The sequence below is a fragment of the Dendropsophus ebraccatus genome, chromosome 15 (assembly GCF_027789765.1).
Source record: "Dendropsophus ebraccatus isolate aDenEbr1 chromosome 15, aDenEbr1.pat, whole genome shotgun sequence".
In the NCBI taxonomy this organism is placed as follows: Eukaryota; Metazoa; Chordata; class Amphibia; order Anura; family Hylidae; genus Dendropsophus; species Dendropsophus ebraccatus.
The window spans coordinates 56932740-56955345 of NC_091468.1; the positions used below are offsets into that span (position 1 = coordinate 56932740).

Consider the following 22606-nt stretch of genomic DNA (forward strand, 5'->3'; position numbering starts at 1 on the left):
GCCATTATGTAACCTGCATATGGCATATTTCCCCGGTTTGCAGGCTTCATCTCTAATTTTCAGTTGTTCCTGAGCTAGAGGATGTATACTAGCTGCTATGATGTCTCCTACTGCACACACATAATAAAGGAGATCCTGCTCCCCTACATCTTTATTGAACACCAGAACTAAACATGTGCGTCCACCTGACACTTACTAAGGCAGACACGGTAAACCTGTTACAATGAAACAGCAGGAGGTACGATATTAATATTATTTCTGGAACATCTAGTAGGATGTGTATTCTTTCTATGTGTACATACAAAAAAGTTCAGATTTTGGGGCTGGATCTAACAATAAAAAATATTTTTCATGGACAATCCCTTTAAGTGAATGCTCACCTTTTAACACTGTTCTCCTTTATATCTTAGATGCAGTGTTGTACTACTGGGTAGGAAGGAGATTGTGTAATGTCCTATAGAACATAGTACAAGAAAGTGTTGGCCAGCGAACTGTATAACGTCAAAATAGAAAGGACCAAATGTGAACATCGCCAGATGTAAAACATTTCATCCAGGCTGTGATGTTTGTTTTTGAGCCTCCTAGTTTATCATTGACTTTTAACCTTGAAAGACAAAGCAGAACAAAATATTATTATTATACAAGCCTACAGGGAAACAACATCTTGTGTTCTCCTTTGTGGCACTTTTTGAAGAATTATGCCCCCCCCCCCAACTTTGCGACCCCTCCCGCCTACCCAGCCACATCCGAACTCTCTATCTCAGTGTGTCCCGTCAGTTCAGAATGCAGAGGGGCCCCCTATGAGTCATTGGGCCCCCGGGCATCCGCCTACCCTGACAAATGGGAAAGACAGTTTTGCAGTCAGGTTCAAACAGGATTGTGTTTTGCTGAAACCTTAGGCCTCATTTCTGTGTCAGAGCCTGGCCCCACCATAGGGGTCTACTTTGTTATTCAGAGCCCTATGTTCCAAAAAACTAGCTCTCTTATCCACAGGAGATGTAAGATCAGTGTTATCGAAACTGTCCGGGCACAGAACATCTGTGCTCTCAACATCTGCTGTTCCTGTGCTATAATATCCAGACATTATTAATGCAAATAACACAACAAAGCAAGGAACCATAGTCAAGTAAATATGGAAGGAGCAGAGTTTGTATGGTAACTTCCTATATTATGATGAGCGAGCACGATACACAAATATAGTTTTCGCTCAAGTATTGGGCCACTGAAAAGTACTCTATATTTGATAGAGTACTTTGTGCTTGTGTACAAAAAGCTTGTTAAAAGGCTGCTGATCGGCCTTTCAACAAGCTTTAAGGCTGTGGAAATGTATAATGCACTTCCACAGCCTTAATAAAGTGTACCTGCATTATCGTCTGACGTCTGCGTCTCCGTATTCATGCAGATCGGACCTTCCAGAATAGCAGAGGATCTCACTACTGATCCAGAAGATCCGATTGTGGCAGGTACACTTTAAACCGCATGGGTGGGGAGTGGTCTTCCTGCTGTCTTCGCTATCGCAGCTCAGCTAATAAGCAACTGAGGTGGGACTGCAGCTGCTGATTGGCTGAGCAGACTCCACTCAGCCAATCAGTGGTGTCCCGCCTCAGGCGCTGTTTGGCTAAGCAGCAATAGTGAAGACAGGAAGACTGGAGAGGTAAGTATAATTTCTCTGCTTCCCTTCCCACCAGGAGAGCACAGTCTGGCCCATAGGGGTCTCTCTCTCAACCCCCTGGGGGCCAGACTGTCACTTTCAGATTAACCAGGTACCCTCTGCTTTGCCGAGTGGCGGGCACCTGTCTGAATACTCAAGTCTCCAATTGATTTCCCTTGGCCTTCTGCAGCTCATTTCTAGGAAGGGTATTTAGTCTGTACTGATTTACAAGGCCATCCATTCTTGTCATGCATCACATTTTACTATTATCTAACTTCAGGGTGTTTTCATGCATGACACATAACACAGCCTCAAGTGACAAACACAGCTCTGCTACCCTTGTGTAATACAGAAAGAAAGGATCCCAGTGGAGAACTAGAATTCTATAAAACTTATCAAACGTTATGAAAGTTTCTATAAGACTTTATCCTTCTCCTGCTAAGTTTGGATGTTCCCAGCAGTCTTCTGGACAGCTATTCATACAGTAGCAGTTTGCTTTCTAGTGAACAAAGAGTGGAAGCTTTGCAGCGATCTGGCAAGTTTCCCATTCATTGAAAGACTCTTTATCAGCTGCCCGGTCCTCGCTGCGTTCTGGCTAGGAAGCATTTGTGTTCCTGTGCTGCAGTTGTCAGGGGGCCCCTTTACACACAATTTCTCCTTTTAAAGATCTAAAATATCCCAAGGTCTCTTGTCCTCTTCGCATTCTTTTTATACAGATATCCAGATGTCCTAAGACACTGATATATATGTATACATACTATGGAAACCTGGACCGGTTCAGTCAATAACAGCCTTTTCAGATGTCTTCCAGTGAAAGAGTCTTCTTGGACTTTCACAATATCAAACCATGTTAGTAAGGAAGGCCGCACATACCATAGAAGTAGCTCCTGTGGTTGCTATGGGCTATCCCAGAATCTACACGGGGCGCCCCCTTCACACTATAGGAATTACATTAACCAACCAATGAGGCAGTGAGTCGAGGGTCAAGGCTTGGTACTCCCCCACAAGCGATGGAAGGGAAGAAAACAGGACGTTTATTGCTTCTCCTCTCCATATTGTAATCAGGAGTTTATTAAGCTAGAAAATTTGTACAACTGCAACATTACATGGCTGCATGGCCGGTTTTCGGCACTATTCTTGCCAATGGGCTATGCGGGCATATGTTACTGTTGTCCAATACTAACTGAGGTCTTATATTACCATGCTTTCAAGCAGTGCTCCTCAAACTTTTCTACTTGAGCCTCACCCAGCAGAGCAAAGTATTGCCCAGGGCTCACCATTCGTGGTTAAAGTCTATGCAAAAATAAAAACTATTGCTCAGTCTACCCTTCATTTGTCTCCAAAACTCTGTATAAGAGTATGTGCACACTACCGAATCCCACCGGATCACCCGCCACGGATTCCACAGCTCGGCTGCATGCATCTCCGCTGGTCCCATAGTCTTCATTCTATGGTTTGCCAGATTCCGCCGTCTGCTCAGAGAATGAACCTGCTCATTCTTTGGGCGGATGGCTGAATCTGGCAAACCATAGAATGAAGCCTAAGAGACCAGCGTCCGTGAGCGGGGGGGCGAGCTGCGGGGGATCTGCTGGGATTCTGTAGTGTGTGCATACCCTAACATTATGTGCATTGATTGGCTGACCGGGATGTCAGGGAGCCGGGAGCCACCAAAACAGACCGGAGCGCAGACCGGTAAAGTAATAAATGGGTTGCGGCGGTTTAGGGAGATGGAGCTTTACATACTCGCAGTGGAATGAAAATGTAAACCTATTCAAACTGACAGTACAGGAATGACAGGGGATTTCGCTGCAGAACTCACAGTGTGAAATCTGCTGCGATTCTAGTATGCGTGAACCCACCCTTACTCAAAATGACTGCAATACATTTACTACATGTGGATTTACCCTTAAAGGGGATGTCCAGTGAAAATCTTTTTCTTTCAAATCAACTGGTGTAAGAAAGTTATATAGATTTGTAATTTACTTCTGTTAAAAAATCTCAAGTCTCCCCATATTTATTAGCAACTATATGTCCTGCAGGAAGTGGTGTTTCATTTTCAGTCTGACACAGTGCTCTCTGCTGACACATGGCCGAGGCAGGAACTGTCCAGAGCAGGAGAGGTTTTCTATGGGAATTCATAGAAAACCAAGACAGAGTTCCTGTCTCAGCCAGAGATGTCAGCAGAGAGCAGTGTCAGACTGAAAATAAAACATTTCCTGCAGGACATACAGCAGCTGATAAGCATGGGAAGACTTGAGATTTTTTAATAGAAGAAAATTACAAATCTATATAACTTTCTGATACCAGTTGATTTGAAAGAAAAAGATTTTCGCTGGATAACCCCTTTAATGTTCTAAAGACAAATAAATTAAATCTATCGTAAGACGGTGAAACAGGGTTAGAATTTAAATGATATTTATTTATGATAAATGTTTTATTTATTTCTTTAAAGGAAAGTATGACATTGTTTCCAACTTTGAAGTCCCTCGCTGCTCCGATGTGCTCTGGCATATGGAAGTGATGGGGAGGGGTTGCCTGCTCAAGAACTCCATCTATACGCCAGAATGGAGGACAGAGATATCCCATCTAAGCAGAGGATATCATGTTCCCCATAGCTAAGCTAGGAACACAAGGATTCTTGCAGTATTTTTTTACAGGAACACAAGCCCAGAATGAAAGGAACTTCACCTGGAACTCATAAGTGGGAAATTGTGGGTGGTCGTAAATAATACACTCACGGCCCAGAGAGAGAAAACTGCAGTTATGAACAATTTATAACATTCCAGAAATAAAATCCCCTTAAGGAGATAAATACCATTGTAAACACTTTGCAATATTACTCATGTTGCTCTTATTCTGTGGTACTTCATATTTTCTCCTTTCTTACTATAGTCTAAAGTGCAAAGCAGTGGGAGCTCTGTTAACTATTCTTATATTGTAGAGCATATTTTTAGAACCTTAAAGGAGTATTTCACTTAAACATAAAACTTTTGATATGTTGCTGCCCATGGTGATATTAACAATTCCTTACATACTTATCTATTCAGTCTCCTTCCCCCAGTTCTGAGCTGCTGCTTTCTACTGAAGACACAAAAATCTGTGTGTGAGCTTTTTTATTTGTCTCCCCCCTCCCTTCTGAGACAGCTGGCCCCGGCAGGCTTTATCTGCAAATTTGTGGAATCATAATGGTAAAGCACTTGTGCAGCACTCTCACTACTTCTTCTGAACTGTCTGGCCTCCTGCACCATATTTCTGGTCTGTGCATGCGCCGCTGATGTCAACAATGACAGCAAATGCAGGAGGTGCACAGCCTGTGAGCGGTGTATGGTGCGATCATGCAGGGCAGCTCAGAATATTGATGGAGAAGAGGGAGGAGGGAGTGGTGAGAGTGCAGCACTGGCGCTTCACCCTGACTCCTCTGTGACTCCATTACAGCTGGAAAATAGATAAAGTGCAGCATCCCCTCCACCGACAGAATAGCCACAGGTAACCTGTGGGCTAACTAATGGGCTACCACCTACAGCGCAGGCCAGGTCTGGGTGCTGGCAGATTCTGGGTGCTGGCAAACTTTGTAGTTTTTTCTTTAAAACAACATTAAAGGGAGCCCATTCATGCTGCATGAACCAAAAGTCATCAGGGTGTTCTGCGTGTCCCGTCAGAATTGATGGATATATCGCTGACAGGGATGGATATATAAATCTAAACTGGTAGGATGGGGAGAAACTAATGGGGACTGCCGCAGTGACTTGTGGTTTGGGCAGCATGAGAGTGATGACAGGTTCCCTTCAAGAAGAGAAATATATTATATTATATATATACACATACAGAACTGTTGAAGATGTGCTGCTGGTGCATTTCAGTTTCTACCATTAAGCAACACTCGATGGGAGATCCGGCCAGTGACTGCTGGGAGCTGATAAATAATAAAATACTACTCAATGCGACACTCTTCCTGGGATTCCTGCTTCCCTACCAGGAGCCTGGTTCTAGTCCGCAGAACAAATCAATTACTGCACATTACTGTACACAGTTGTGTCAATGAACAAAAAAAATCCCTTCATCATTACACTTCCAGCCACCCAGCCAATCATTATGGGAATGTGCAGGAAACCGTAACATCGATAGATGAGGATATGCTGAAGTTTGATGATTAGGTAGAGATGATGCAATCCTTGTATCTTATGAGAAACAATAGTTTGGGAATCAAAACAGAAGAAAAATAATAAAGCAATAGCATTCATATAATAAAATATGTCATCTTTATTAACTGGCTTAGGCTATGTTCACACAGCATAAGAATACAGACGTTGTAGCAATCGGCAACAACGGACGTACTTTGTACGTCTAGGAACGCCACATGGTCTTCTATAGGATCCCGGCCGGAGCTTATACACATAGTGTACGCTCCAGGGGGGTCCCAAGCGGCGCTGCAGAGAACTGACATGTCATTTTTCTGCGGCCGCCATTCAGTGAATGGCGGCCGTAGGAAACTCTGTCAGCTCACACAATGAAGCGAGCAGCTCCGGCCACTCGCTTCATTGTGTGCTGTGGGGAGTTCTGATGCGCCCGGATCAGAACACCGGGTCACGGAACAGCCAGTCTCATACGCCATGTGAACATAGCCTGAGGCTTTATTCATACTAGTATTATGATGACTATAGTAAATCATTATAGATCACGTTGACTTCTTTTTTAACAGTAGCTAGTAGAGCAGAAGACTACAGTACACTTTTCTGGCCATTGAATAAACCAGAAGGAATGGACTATAGCATCTGTATGATATTTGTTTAAAGGGTCATCCAAGATGCTTTCAGATTGCAGATATGGATGCAAAATTGGTCAGAATATAAAAGAGATGTATATAGAGAAAATAGAGCTCATACAGCAAACTGGGAAGGCTGTAAAAGAGAAACTAAACAGAATTCTTAATAGAGACCTATGGAGACATTTTAGCACTATAAGAAGTACAAAGAAATAATTTTAAAAAAGGTGCCCATAGCCTTCAAGGAGTTAATTTAAACTCCCTTTTTTTGTTCTACAAACAGATATTATGCAGCAGTTTGGATATTAATTGTATTTTATAATGTTTTGTCCTGTATAGAGTTACTTGGTTGCCAGCCTTAATACATTACACATTATTAATACACATTATTGAATATATTAAATGACATAACATAGTATAAAAGGACAATTCCTGATAAGTTTTCCAATGGTGGTAGAAAGTGGAGTTGCAATTACAAAAGGCTGCTCGGGCAAAGTGCTCGATTTCATCAGATGTATGCCCTCTAGGCTATGTTCACATGGGCAAGATCCACATGGTTTTTAACATGGAAACTGCACCGATTTCTGCATCTGGTGTCACTTAAAAGAAACATTCACATTGACTTTAATGGAAGAAAGGAAAACCATGCAAAAAAGAAGAGAAAGAGTCAAGTCTTTTCTATGTGGTTACACTCTACACATCTCATATTCAAGTCAATGGGCTTGCGGAAAGGCCCCCTGCGCGACTTATTTTTCTTCCAAGTGGTTAGTAAAGCAAAGAAGAAGTAAAAAGTAAAAGTAGATATAAAACATGTCTATGTTCCCCTATTAGTTATCATACCAATTAGGTACAGCCTAGTTGGTATGATAACTAAACCCTAGCATGAGCCGAGCAGCTGCATTATATATATGCAATGGTTGGATGATGCAATGAAGAGTGATCTGTCCAGGGTACTAAGCGAGAGAATTCTAAGGGAGAGCATACCATCAATATAAGCAAAAAAAAAAAATTCAAATACACAGCTCCATAAAGGCTGGTCGGATATTCCAGAACCAAACCTGCATTCATTGGAAATATTTTGGGAACAATTTGTTTTACCACATAATGCTGCCAGACTTGCTTAAATGGGTCTAATTGAAAAAGAGCAGAAAATGTGCTCCAGTAATGTACTGCTTTTTACAATTTAGCCTTTAAGCTGTGATCTTGGAGACCTCGGCTAATGGGGACGTTGTTCATTTACATTCGTTTCATCCAGGGCCAACAAACGGCTGAAGGACACACACATAGATTTGATTCCCTTTCCATTGATAAAGAATATGGGCAAACAATCTCGCCTTTCAGCAAGAGTCTTAGAAGATAGATCAGCCCTTAGGTGCCAAATATAAAAAGATAAAAATCCAAAGTGGGCAGGGGGTAGAGGGGACATAATAAAGAAGCTATACTTACCAGTCTCTGTGCCAACCCCAACACAGCGTCACTATTCAGTCACCCACCAGGCTCCAAAATCTCCTGAATTCTATCACAGCCCCACAGGAACTACCTGCTCAGCCAATCAGGGACTGCAGAGATGTCCCAGCCATTACTTAGTGTGGTCATGACATCACAGGAGCGGGAGCTTCAGGAGCCCGGTGGGTGACTGTTGACGCTGCGACGCAGCGGCACTGGGAAAGGTAAGTATAGCTTCCTTATTATGTTCCCACCCACCCCTTTAGTACCCCTTTAAAGACAGTGTCTAGAAGGTTTCAGCATGCTATGTGCTTTTATACATCAGTTTTAGAATAGATATCTAGAGAAAGATGTATGGTACAGGGGATCATAACATTTCTTCTTTGCTCACCAACACACCAAGCAGGCAAGTATGATACCCAAATTAAAGTCTCAGGGGACTTACTGGGTGCTCAGTCCCTTTGCTGAGATCTAGCACCTACAAATCACCTGTTGTTTTCTACCGTAAAATATTATTAAAAAAAAAAAAAAATTTTGCACCCAGAAGTTCTGTTCTGGTTAAAATTGTCTGTGAAAATGGCGAAAGCTTGAGCGGAGCTTTAGCAATCTCTTATATTATCTAGATAAAAAGTTCTTTTCCTGCGCTGTTTCATCACATGACAAAACCATCTCTCTCACACTCTCATCACAACCAAGGTCATGTTTAATTTAATTGCTAAAATAGAATACCAGCAGGTTAGACCACCCTAACCCACTGAGATGGGCTAATTGGGTATGTTACGCTGATTAGACGTTACGGTTTTTGACTGTATAAATCACTGGTTGGACCACTCATAGAATACATTTTGGGCACCTGTATACAGGAAAGATATGGCTGAACTGGAGCGGATGCAAAGGAGGGCAACCGACCCGTTCACACTGTGGAGAACAGGTGGTAATTTCGAGCGGAATCCCTGCCACGGACTCTGCTTGGGATTTCTTCTGCCTCACTGCCTCAATGTTAAGTATAGGGCTCCTCCGTTCTTCACAGCTCTCAGCTGAAAGAATTAATGGGGAATGGGTGGGCTACAGTTCCTTGACAGATTATCTGATCACAATTTACAAATATATGAATGGACAGTATGGAGATCTTTCTAGTGATCTCCTAAGGACCAGTTCCCACGAAGTAAAACTGACGCCTTCTCTCTCCGTTCGGAAGAATTGACATGTCAATTCTTCCACGCAGAGAGAGGAGGCGCACAAGCCTCCCATAGACTGCCAGTATGACACAGAGGCTGGTGGGCCCTTACACCTGGGTCTGTAACTAGGACAAGGGGGCTCTCTCTACATCTAGAGGAAAGAAGGTCTCACCACCAGAATAGAAATAGTAACATAGTAAAGTTAAAAAAATACAAGAGTCCATTTTGATCCAGAGGAAGACGGAAACCCTTATGAGGCAGATGCCAATTGCAGGGTGAAAAATGGGACAATTAACATCTGCCTCATACCTCAGTATCCTCAGTATCAACACAGTAGGGTTATAGGGTAAACCTGATGGACTCTTGTCCTTTTTTAACCTTATCACCTATGTATGATTTATGCTGGAGTATCTCTTTAAGGATGCTTTAACCTGCTGCTCTATACCCATGTCTTCAAGGTCCAGTCCTCAGGGACCACCAACTGTTCATGATTTGAAGATATCCTAAATTAAGAACATTTGTGGTAATACCTGATGCACTAACTATATCACTTATAAACTACTAAGGAAGTCTTCTAATCATGACCTGTTGTTGTTGAGGACCAGAGTTGGGGAACACAGCTTTAGGCTATGTTCCCTCTTTGTATGACACCAATCGTTCAGTGACCCTGTCAGCACCGGCCAGATGATCTTTACTGCTGCTGAATTCGGATGCGGGCGCATCCGTGCGCGCCCGCATCAGAGTTCTCAGCAGTACACAATGGAGCGTGCTGACCTCTGATGGGTTCCATAAATAGGGAACAAGTCTTAATGGTGAAACTGCCCCTTTAATAAGTTGGAGAGGAATAGTTACTCGTTTTATAATACTGTATATTCTGAATATTACTTCTAAATCTATACAGATATGGAGCCCCACTGACAATAAGATGTTAATGTTATATTTTATTCTTTACTGTTGTATTTCGCAACCTACAGCTCTCCAGCTGTGGCAAAACTACCACTCCCATCATGTCTTGGCAGTCAAAGGAGTCACAGATTAGCACCAGCTTCAGAGCCACATGTTGGGGAATTGTGCCCCACTGATACCCATTAGGTACAAGACATCCCTGAACAGGTGAGGAAATAGTCCCGACCTTCCCTTTTGAGCACTGACTCACAAGTAAATCTTTTGGCCAAATAGTTGAACGTTACCCTTTAACAACTAAGAAAATGTTTAAATCAGGTCCAATTAGGTTTTTTTTTGTTGGACAGAACTAGTTCTTCCAATCACCTTGTAGATTGGAAGCCTCGGGGGCAGGGTCCCCTCTCCCTATGTATCAGTCTCTCAGTTACTTTATTATTGTTGTTTTTCTTGATTTTATGTTACATTCTATATAGTAATCTCTGGTATGTACAGCACTCTGGAGTCAAGGGGGCAGATAATAATAATAATATAGAAGTAAAAAAAATTACCAGCTATTGTTTCGGTTTAATGGTTCATATTTGTTCTGTCTGAATCAAGATATAGTAAAGTATCCTATAGTCCATAGTTTAATATTCGATCTTCAACATTGTTAGAGCTTGTATAAAATCCTTATATATATTCCAGATTCCTTATGTTTTGTCTAGACACCAGCACAGGATATATGCAAACTACCTCTAACCACTACCTAGATATTGCCTCCTGAGATACGGACGAGCCAGTGCCCACACAATGGGCATGTAAATCTCTGGTAGTGTTGCATCATATGAGAAAGGCTGCACATGCCAGCTACGATAATGTTCTTTATATAGTAGCACTAAATGCAGGAGTGTGCAGCTCCGTCTGCAGGGCTGCATTGCTGTATAAGGTAATACTGTATATTTAAACTACTAAGTAGACGGATTCCTTAGGTGTTTTAGTATATGAAGAAGAAGTAAATTGTAGAATACGTCTACGGTGATTAAAGACATCAAATTTGAAAGTGTGTACATGAATGTGCTGGAACATGTAGCAGAACTGAGTTTGTTATCTGACCCCACTCATCAGGATATTAGTAAGAGTTAACATTGACTTTACACAAAATGGAACAAAAAACTATTGCGTTATCTAAACTCCGTTATCACCATGTAGAAACAATGCAGCTTCCGAATATGTATTAGTCTAGGCATTGATGAACTGTAAGGACCAGCATGCACTGACTTTACTACAGCATGATGCTTTCTTTCCAGTCGCTGTACTAGTAGCCTAACTCTATCCCTGTCCAGTGTCCTAAAGTAGTACTGCACTGGTTCAACTTTATACTTAATAATGGAAGAAAAAGTTACCTGGCAAGGTCCAGGAAAGAGTCCACAGTCTCTTTATTAGTAGTGAAGGTGGTTTCTATACCCAGAGCATTGGAGTTTAGGGCACCTGCCCCTGCCCCTGGTTGAATGATGAATCCCAGGGCGATTGCTAAACCTGAAGCCATAAGAGTGGTCACAAGAAAGTAGGCTACGGCAATACCACCCAGCTTGCCCAATGATCTGGTATCCAAACTGGCAGCCCCAGAGATCAAACTGCACACCACCAATGGGAGGATGATCATCTTCAGCATCCTCAGCAGCAATTCTCCAGGGAAGGCAAAATAGGTCATTTGAGCTTTGGTCAAGTTCATTCTCCTGACTGCCGTGCCCAAGCCAACTCCGACCAGCACCCCAGACACCGTGAGTATCACTATGGCATTCTTTCGAAGGAATTGGGCACATTTTTGTCCTCTCTTACTTTGGGCAGATTTCCCAGCATCTTCCACCTGGCACACAGTGTAGTCTGGGTATTTGTCAATGTGGCCATTGGTCTCGCAGGGCTTCTCCATAATTAGTTGGTGTGGTATGTTTGAGGAGTGGTTGCAGCAGGACCAGCTGTGTCCACACTTGGGTGTGTAGAATAGAAGCCTACGCCGCCGTCAGGGCTTTGTTAGGTCTCCGGCTCCAGATACTCTCTGCTCAACTCATGAGGCTCTCACAACCACTAAAAGAGCTGCAGCTAAAGCTGATGCAACAGAGCTTCCTCCTCTCCCTCCCACCCAGCCATCTCTATCTGAATATCCCTCCCTCCTGCTCCCTGTGTGTGCCAAGTCCTCCCCACCAGCCCTCTATTCTCTGTGCACCGTCTGGCTATAATAAGCCAAGTAACAGTATGGATGAGCATGGCAAATATGGCTAGCGCAAACAAAGGATGTGATGTGTAGAATAACTATAGAAATACCAAAATAAAAAACATGCCATAAATGATGGTTCCCCTATAATAATGCTTTAGCTTTCTTATCTGAACATATATCAATACTAATGTCATTGTAACTCCAGATGTATCTAGATGAAATCTCGTCTCCGCTAAAGGAATTGCGTTCTTAAATCGAATGCATCATCAGGTACATTGCTTTTGGTGTTATACCTTAATGGATCGGCGCTGGCACAAGGATGCCGGTGGCACAGTCCTTTTTTTGAATGGCAACCTGGTTCTTGCACACGGTGCCAATACTTTTGGTAGACCCGCTGGCCCCCAGTGTGATGATCTCCCCTCTGTAATGCGGTTCCATTAGAATCAATGGAGCCGCGTCACAGAGGGGGGGGGGTTCATCACAACAGGGGTCAGTAGGCCCGCCCCCAGTGCCCAGGGGTGGGCTGGTTCTCCAGAAAAGACTGGAGCCGAAGGACCCGCCATTAGACATGACAGTATATTGTCAGGGACTGACCAGCTGCATTACTACAGGCAGAAAATAGACAGACAGTCACAAGATGCTAGTGGTGAGTTAAGGCCCTATTCCACGGAACGATTATCGTTCGTATTCGGCCGATATCGGCCGCTACGGACGATAATCGTCCCATGGAATAGAGTGCAACGATAAGCTGACATCGTTCATGTCGGCTGATCGTTGCAGTCGCTTGTTTTTCAACATGTTGAAAAACAAGCGACTGATATAGCAGCGATCTGCTGCTGTCACTCCATTGAATAGGAGCGTCGGCAGCAGACGCTGCTATATCCTATGGGCTGCCCGGACGATCAGCGAGCCCCCGGGCAGCCCCCCCGCAGCTCCCCGCCGCCCCCTCCCGCACTCACTTGCTCGCTACAGCTCCTCTAAACTACCTGTGTAATAGGCCCTTTAGTGGTGAGCTAGTTGTAAGTTTTCCCTACAAAGTTTCCTCAATTGACTGGTGATTAGTGTCAAAAATAGGTAAAGTTAGGTACTTTCCTCATTGAAAGTATATAATCCTACTGTTATGCAGATTCATGCAGTTTCTGTATGGAAACCATGAAACAATTATAGAGAAATCCTTTAACCCCTTAATGAAAATATAGATTTATTATAGGCGAGTGCCCTTATAGCTTGTGTCACTAGGTACTATAATGGTCACTGTGATTGTTTACTTAGAATACTGGGATACAGCCTATGGCTATGGCTGTATCCCAGTTTTCCAGGAGGTCCTCAAGGTTGTATCCACCCTCTCCACGGAGCGGGCAGACAGCGGGAATCAGAAGCCGATAGTTCAGGTTCATACGAACCCGAACCTCAGCCAGTTCGCTCATCCCTAGTCATTACCTAGTTTCCTCTCCAAACACCAAATGAGCTGAAAGTGAGACCTTATTTGCGTTTGGATTCATCTGTGGAGAATGGAGAAAAAAACTTTACCAACTATTAAAAGAAGTTTATGGCTCTTTCCTCTTTACAAATAGTAGCCTCCACCCGGTCCATAAGTTAATTTTTCCAAAAATAGTTTTCTTGGTGGTATCTGGTGATATCCCCATCCATACTTTTGGGACAGCTTTTTAGCTGCTTCAACAATACTGTGTTTTTTCTGCAGCCCATTGAGCACTTGTATTTTGTAGGATCTAGCCAACCGAAGATTGCCCATATAGGCACAAAATTAGTAAAATGGGTTTTAGTAAATTGATAAACTATCTGCCAGAACCTTTGGGTATGTAAGCAGGACCACAAGCATTGGTATATGTTTGCCTGAGGTTCACCAAATTACACTGGACGATCACCATGCGGAAAATCGTTATATCGTTCGCATTTAAACAATAACCGTCCTGCGTAATTGCAGGCAACAATTGAAAAATTGTTTGTGTCGTTGATCAATGATTTAGATCTGACCCTAAAATCAATGTTAATCGCTCGCATATCGTTCGCTGTAACGATGGAGTAAACAATGGTGTAACAATCGGTAAAAATCGCCTTGTCTGATAGGACCCTTAGTTTCCAGATCTGGGACGTTGTGGGACCATCAGGCTACACCAGAATCAGTTTTTGCATAATCATGCCAGGTTATATGTCTTCTTGTGCTTGGGCTCGTGTAGGGTGGCATTTGTGGAGGGTGAGGTCCCATTCATCAGGTGAGAGCGATGGGAGCACTGAACATAGCTGCAGATTTATAAGTATGTGAAGAATAATATAGGAATATTTGGCTATATGGATTTAAGTTCCTCCATCATGAGACGTCGTCTGTGTGTTATGTTAGTCAGGTGGAAAAGATTATAAATCCCTTTTTTCACCCACGTGGAGTAGATTATATCTGCCTTACCTCCCTGGAAGGCTGGGTCATAGACAAGTGTTAAAGATAATGAGTAAGTAGGCGATAGTTGGTTCTTTTTTCTTAATATTTGCCAAGCCTCTGAATGGTCCTGAGAAGTGGGTTAGAAGTAACAGTGGGTAGAAGGGAATTATAGGGTAAGTCAGGGGCATAGCTAATGTCTCATGGGCCCTGGTGCAAGAGGTCAATCTGGGCCCCCCAAGCAGTGCCATCTGACCCGCAACCCGAGCCCCGCCCCACACGCGGAAATTCGATGATTTAGTGATGGTGGCACACGCATGGCTGCTACTAGCTTTTTTGCCACCTGAAACAAAAACTGAAACTTGTACCTCTGTACCTACAGCTACCAAATAATGGCAGTAAACCGGGAACAAATACTCTCACAATACATAAAGCAGGGAATGACATGGTGCACCTACCCCCCTCCCCAGCCACCAGTATACAGGGGAAAAAAAAATATATACTCACTATACATATACCATCACACCAGGGGGCGGCTGCTAGACAGAAGCAGTGCATGTATTATGGCTTAGAGCAGAGCCCAAACTTTTTTTTACCAAATCATGTTCTACAAAATACAAAAACTTCATTCATTGACTCACAGGTGACATCTTCTTTGATCTAAGGCATCTCTTTCCCTTTTCCTCTCCATGTGACCCAGACCACGGTGACAATTTCTTCCAGATGCAATTCATCTCTTCAGTAATAGCCCTCTCTTTTAAAAAAAAAAAATAGTGTCATTGTAAAATACTACTCATATTGCAAAAAGCAAGCCAGACAACTACAGAATAAAATGATTACAGAGAATGAAATACATGAAAAAAAATTGCTTGGTAATTTCCATGATAAGCTGATTCATATTAGGCTATATTCACACAACGTATGTTTTCATAAAAGTATGGCTATTGTTGCTATCGGCAACAGTGGTCGCATTTTGTACGAAAACATACGCTACCTTGCTTTCTATGGGATCCCGGCCGGAGTGTATACACATAGTACCTGCAGTACCATCCGGGATGATCTTTTCAGAGACCGGCCGCTCCGTGAAATGGCTGGTCTCATATGCCATGTGAACATGACCTAAGTCTGATTATGAATGTTGTATATTCATGATTTTCATTATTGAAATATTTCTCCATTTTCTCCCAATATAGAGTAATGTGCATTTAACCCTCTCATCTCTTCTCTTATAAAACCAAGAGGGACATTTATCAAACTAAATGCGCCTGTTTTTAGTCTAATATATCTAGTTTGCGCTCAAAATAAATCTAATATGAATTTATGAAGCTTTTTTAGACAAGACTATCCAAATTAGATGTGACTTTTTAAATTAAGATTTTTTGTTGTTAATTGGATCGAAAGTGCGCCAGAATTCTTTTTTAGCTAAATTTATTAACTGCGCAATTTTTAAAAATTTCGCATATATTGGCGCATCGCTACGTCTGCTCCGAACCAGGTGAAATTATTAGACTAATTAAAAGACCATTATTTTTAAGACACATTTACTATGCTATTAGACAATTTACATAAATTTGACTAAACACATTAGATTGGAAATTATGAAAAAACATCTTTGACAAAATCGTGTTTTTAGATTTGTTGGTAAATATCCCCCCCAAGTCTTTGCTCTCTCACTCATGCTATGCCCATCATTCTGTGACTACTTCTGCCTTTTGGCCTACATGATAATTGAATGTCAGTGAAGATTTATTGTTCTCCCTTTCACAGGAAAGCTCGGATATGGAGACTTTCCCTCTGTGCTGTTTCTGGGCTCAGCTATTCATATGCCCTTGTTGTATGAATTACAAAGAGGGTGCACTTTTTTGTGCTATACCGTACGTTTTAAAGTTCAATTAATTCAGAGATGAGTATGCATCGTATTGACAATTGTAGAGTGTGTGAAGAACAAACATTCCTATGTGCATTGTCTATAACAGCACAGTGCACCCCAAAAGTGTTAGGTAGTGGCCCTATAATAAAGCTAACCCAAGTGACTACATAACAATATTAGCAATAGGGATCAAATAGGACTTTCAGTAGTAATAAACTAAGGTGCCACAACATAATGCTAATAACCTCCACCACATTTCCCCTATGGGCACGCTGGTTATAGTTCTTCTATTGGTGCCATGCTGGAAAGTACTAGAAACACAAAGTTCTGACCACTATAAAGATATATTGTACAACTAAACACCACAGACATTTACAATAAAAGAAGCTAACATTTAGAATGTTAATATGTTTTCCCTTAGTTCCATTAGCAGCACAACTGATGGGGTGTCTCCGCCCCTGTCAGCCCTCAGAACGTGGGAATATTTTAATGACTACAAAGAAACTCCGCCCCCTTGATACAAATAGACCTATTGACTCCTCCTCCCTGAGTAAATTATAAAGCACATCCTAGAGGGGGGATACTTGTACTGCTAATGGGACTAAGGGAAAACACATTAATTTTCTTAATTCCCTGCTTCCCTGTCAACCCCATTAGCAGCACAACTGATGGTGAGAAGGACCCCTATAGGGAGCGCCCCCAATAGCCACTGAATTTAACACAGACCTGGCTAAGGGCCCTTTTCCATAGGAACGATAATCGGCCGAATCGGCCCCATTCGGCCGATTATCGCTCGGTGGAATAGAGAGAACAATCAGCCGATGATCGTGTCATCGGCTGATCGTTCATTTAGGGCCAGACCTAAAATCATCGTTCCCCCACCGTGCATCACTACGGTGGAATAGCGGTGCGCGGCGGGCGACCGACGATTTGAGAAGCACAATACATTACCTGCAGGGCTTCTCCTCTGCTCTGTCTTCCTCCCCGTGGCCTGTCAGCTGATGGAGCGCTCAGCCAATCACAGGTCGGGACCGCCGCGGCCTGTGATTGGCTGAGTGGCCTGCAGCTGACAGGCCATTCTGAAGCTAGAGCGCGCGGGACCCGGGGAGGAAGACAGAGCGGAGGAGAAGACCTCACAGGTAGTGTATGCTGCAAGGACATCGGTAACGATGTCCCTGCAGCCCTCGCTCAACGATCATCGGGCCATGGAACAGGCCCAGTAAACCAGCGGCGCTTGTTTACATCGTTGACCGGGCCCCCATCAGCCCGTGGAATAGGGCCCTAAGGCGGTCAGAGAGGCAGAATGTAAATCTATTCTATAATGCTTCATGAAGGTGAGTGGCAGCATCCATGTCGCAGATTGGCATATGGAGTTCCAGAGGGACAGAGTATCTTTCTACTCAGGACGTAGAAACCGACCTGGTAGAATGAGCCCCTACAAAGTCAGGTGGTGTTAGTCCAACTATTTCATAAGAGATGTTGATACAAACCGCAGATCCATCTGGAGATGAAGGGTTTAGAGGCTTTAGATTTGCGATTCCTGGGGGCGTGGCCTGGCTATGGAGGAGTAAGCACGCACCTTCTGTGGGCTCCTGCAATGGGACACCAGACAGCCTGAAAAAGCACCCCAAATTTGGCCAACTGCACCCCAAATGGTTGGCAGCCGCAGGAGGACTAAGGCAGGCACAAAATTTCCCCAGCCCCGGCTCGCCCGGGGTAGCCTGGACCGTTATCTCTCGCCCGCCGGTCGCGGCCTACCTGCTGGGCCTGCAGCCTCCGAGATCCCCGGCTCTCGAGTTACAAGAGCGGCCGCCGCCGCAGCAGCAGCCGCCGCGGTCCCGTCCGGAACGGAGCTACAGCCGCCCGCCGCCGGTGTGGAGTGGACCCCGGTGCCGGCAGAGAAGGTAGTAGGAGCCCCGGTCCCGACCCCCCCCGTACCAGCCCCCCCGGGCCGCGGCAGCCGACGGGAGCACGGCGCAGCCCAGCATCACCACCAGCCTTCAGACTCTGCCCTTCTAACTCACCGGAGTCAGCAGCTTGCAGCCGGTGATATAGAGCCTCCTGGTCCCCACAGCAGGGAAGCGGTGCCTGTCTGCCCCCCTGCTACCGGAGTGATCCTGTTGAGCCCTCACCTCAGGACAGTGACAGAGACAGTGTCCCCCGGCCCCTGCATTAGGGTGGCTGCTTCCCTGAGGTCTCATCTTGGCTTAGTGGGGATCCCTGGTCTCAGCTCCGGAGCCACAGTGTATTCCTGTCCTGGGCAGAGAGAAACAGAGGTGGCCATAAACCCTGCTCCCTGTGGAGACATGGATAGTTCCTCAACATCAGCCCCTAATTTGGCAGCCAGCATGTCCTCTCTGTCCCCTGCTGCACTTCCCTTCTCCTCCACTAGGGGCACCGAGCTACACAACCTTGGCTCTGCTAAGTCTATTAACCCCATACAGGATGGAGCAGATTGGGACTGGAAAGAGCATATGAAATTGCTGCCCACACGCTCGGATATGGAAAAGTTTGTGGAGCGCCTAGAAACCTCATATAAGCAAGAACTCAATTCTCTCAAATCTGATGTGCATGCCTTAGAGGTAAAAGTTTCTGATATTGCTGCTGATCAGGATTCTTTGACTACCACAGTGGATGATGTTCAGGCTACTCTTGCTAACCAGGAGAGGCATATTCGTCATCTTTACAGGCTTCATGACGACGTGGAAAATCGTGGCAGACGGAATAACATCCGTATCAGAGGGCTCCCTGAAGCCACTAGAGCTGCTGATCTTATCCCGTCACTCCAGGACCTGTTTGCCTCTATTCTTAAACGTCCACCCGGAGCAGAGTTTGAAATTGACAGGGCTCACCGTACTCTGGGTCCCGTTTCCACCAATGTCAATCGGCCTCGGGATGTCATTTGTAGGCTTCATCATTATAGAGTGAAAGAGGAAATCATGAGAGCGGTGCGCAACATGGATTATGTTGATTTTGATGGTGCCCAACTGATTTTTCTTCAAGATCTCTCCAGAGCTACCTTAACGCAGCGACGGGCCCTTAAACCCCTATTGGAGCTGCTAAGAGAGCGTGAAATCCAATACTCTTGGGGCTTTCCGTTTCAACTGGTCGTCCGTAGAGGTGGGAGAAGATTTGAGCTGCATACACCCGAGGATTTACCGGCCTTCTTAACTGCTTTGGATCTGCCGCAGATGACCTTGCCAGAAAGGGATCAGGTCCCGCTGATAACACAGGGCAGGCCTTCTCGCCCTATTGACATGGCAGCTTCTGGGGACTGAAGTTGTTGCGGAAGATGGGAGCCGTGGTATTTTGTTCCCTTGAAGATGCCTTACTGACGCGGGATGTACCCTTTTTTTTTCATTTTTTGCACACCGCGTCAAGTTTCCTTCTGTTTGCTGGGTTGCGGCCTACGCTCATCTAGTTATAGTAACATGGTTATATGGGTATGCTGGTTTACATATAGACGGGTCTGGGGGGTGGGAGGTGGGGGTTTTTTGGTGAGCTTGTTTTGTTATTCTCTTACGGGGTGCTTCTTCATTTAGCATATTATATATATTTGTGGGGTGCATTTATGTTTTATGTTATATGTTTAGCTTACATTCTGGTGTTCTGTTGCGGGCTTACAGACCTTCATCTGTTAGTCCGTCCCTCTCTAGAGTTGACGCTTGACGCGTTCTTGTACCCACTTGGGTCCTTCCCGGTAGTGTAAAACTACCTGGATGCGGAGGTTGTCTACCTTGATAACCTTCTTTTCCTGGCTGCCGGTTCAGTCTTGGTCTTTCTTACTGGCCATATTTTCTCTCAGCCGTCTTCTTCTTCTTTCTTTTCCTCTACTTCCTCTTCTTTCTCTTCTGCTTTTCTTCTCTTCTTCTCCCTCTCTGGGGGGTGGCGGTGGGGACATGGCGGGAGCAGACGTCAAATTTGCCTCCATTAATGTTAGGGGATTGAATGTCCCACACAAGCGATCTCAGATCCTCTATTCCATGCATAGACAGAAGGTACATGTCCTACTACTACAGGAGACACACTTTCAGACTGCTCGTGCCCCTCATATGCGACTTAATTATTATAATGTGTGGACACATAGCACCAACCCCGACGCTAAGTCTAAAGGGGTCTCCATAGCGTTGCATAAGACCTTGTCGCATAAACTGTTGGATTCCTTGATTTGTCCCAAGGGGAGATATGTTTTCATTAAGATAGAAATCCAAGCGCGGATTTATACTATTGGAAACATTTACCTCCCTAACTCCCATCAGGGCAGTGCCCTGAGGACTATGCTCCGAGCGGCCTCTACATTTATAGAGGGCGTGCTGATCTTGGGGGGGGATTTCAATCTAGTTATGGATCCATCCCTGGATACCTCCTCCGGCAAAACTGCAGTACCACGCTCTGATTATGCGCTTGCCCGGTCGGTCCTTGGTCTCCATAGTTTGGTGGATGTCTGGCGCATCCTTCATCCTAAAGATAAGGACTTTACACATTTTTCGGATGCACATCGCACTTATGGCAGACTAGATATGTTTTTTATTGCTCAGTATGCCTTAACGTTTAACCCCAAGGCCTCAATAGGCACTGCCTTGTGGTCAGATTACTCTCCTATTTTTCTGTCATTGACTTTGCCGGGGTTGGTGTCTAGGGAATGGTCGTGGAGATTGAATGAGTCGCTCCTTAGAGATGTAGGGTGCAAAGCGGCTGTTACTCAGACAATATCTGACTTCCTACTTGACCATACTGACGATGATACTGCCCTACCTATGCAATGGGAGGCCCTGAAATGTGTTGTTAGGGGGACCCTGATTCAACAGGGGGCTAGGCTCAAAAAGGACAGGGGTGCTAAAATTGTCAGCCTAGCAGGCAAAGTTGAAGCTCTTTCCAAAGCACATAAACAAAATGCCACCGACGAAGCTTTGACGGCTTTAACATTGGCTAGGGAACAATTGAAGGACCTCCTTAACAGGTCGTCTTCCTCCCAACAGGAGCGCTATCGCAGCTTTCTTTACGAGCATGCCAACAAGTGTGGCAGAACACTGGCTAGACTGATCCATCCGAGGACACAGGTTGCGCACATTCCGAGCCTCCTTGACCACACTGGTACTGCCATACACAATCCCAGAGAGATATCTGATCTCTTTTGTTCCTATTTCTCATCTCTGTATAACATTAAGGGGCGTTACTCAGAGATGCCAGCAAAGGACTTGGAGTCTAGGATATCTGCGTACCTGTCAGACACGAAGCTGCCTAGTGTTCCTGCGGAGGCGGTTGAGGACTTAGAGACTTCTTTCACTGAAAGCGAGCTCAGAGGTGCCATTGCCGATGCAAAGGGTGGAAAAAGTCCGGGACCGGATGGTTTCACCGTTTGTTTTTTCAAAACATTTCGAGATCTGTTACTACCATTCATGACTAAGTGCTTTAATAGTATCTCAGCAACATGCCCCTTTCCCCGCCAGTCGTTGGAGGCACATGTGGTGGTTCTGCCCAAACCAGGCCGGGATCCTAAATACTGTAAAAATTACCGCCCCATCTCACTCATTAACTGTGACCTCAAACTTTACTCTAAGATGTTAGCCAATCGCTTGAGCCTTCACATTCCCCAACTCATTCATGCCGACCAGGTGGGATTTGTTCCGGGCAGGGAGGCAAGGGACAATACGCTGAGGTCTCTCACTTTGATGTCTTGGGCCGCCCGTACGGAGTCCCCTTTGTGCCTTCTTTCCATCGATGCAGAGAAAGCTTTTGATAGGGTGCATTGGGGGTTCCTGCGGCTGGTCCTACGGGGAGTGGGATTTGGACCGCTTCTCGTGGACAGAATAATGGCGTTGTACTCCAATCCCTCGGCTCGAGTACGGGCTAATGGTTTGTTATCTAGCTCTTTTGAGATCCACAACGGTACGCGTCAAGGTTGTCCCTTGTCTCCCATGCTATACATTCTATCAATGGAACACCTGGCGGTGGCCCTCAGGCATAATCCTACGATCCGGGGGGCTGCGATTGGTCAGGACCATCACAAACTTGCATTATATGCAGATGACCTCCTACTCTATATCTCATCCCCCTCTACGTCGCTCCCTTCTATTCTACAGGAGTTCCAGAGATTTGGCGACCTCAGTAATTTTAAGGTCAATTTGGCTAAAACTGAGGGGCTTAATATCTCAATTCCTCGAGATGTGTTTGATGCGGTTAGAGCTTCCTTTCCTTTCCAGTGGCACA

The 22606-nt window shown here is 44.7% G+C and overlaps 1 protein-coding gene across 12 annotated transcripts in view; it reads right to left on the minus strand.

Annotated features, from left to right (window-relative positions):
• The window catches only part of SLC1A4 (solute carrier family 1 member 4), a 49935-nt gene that overhangs the window by 13744 nt on the left and 13585 nt on the right, over positions 1–22606 (minus strand). For 5 of the 12 annotated variants that reach the window (XM_069955451.1, XM_069955453.1, XM_069955459.1 and 2 more), the window contains one exon: positions 15168–15280. In XM_069955451.1, coding sequence (XP_069811552.1) covers positions 15168–15217 — 50 coding nt within the window. In that variant the 5' untranslated portion in view covers positions 15218–15280. Of the gene's footprint in view, positions 1–380; positions 427–11322; positions 11993–15167; positions 15281–17815; positions 17937–22606 lie in introns of those variants that run through there. The other 7 variants (XM_069955452.1, XM_069955455.1, XM_069955456.1 and 4 more) reach the window with 6 other exon arrangements.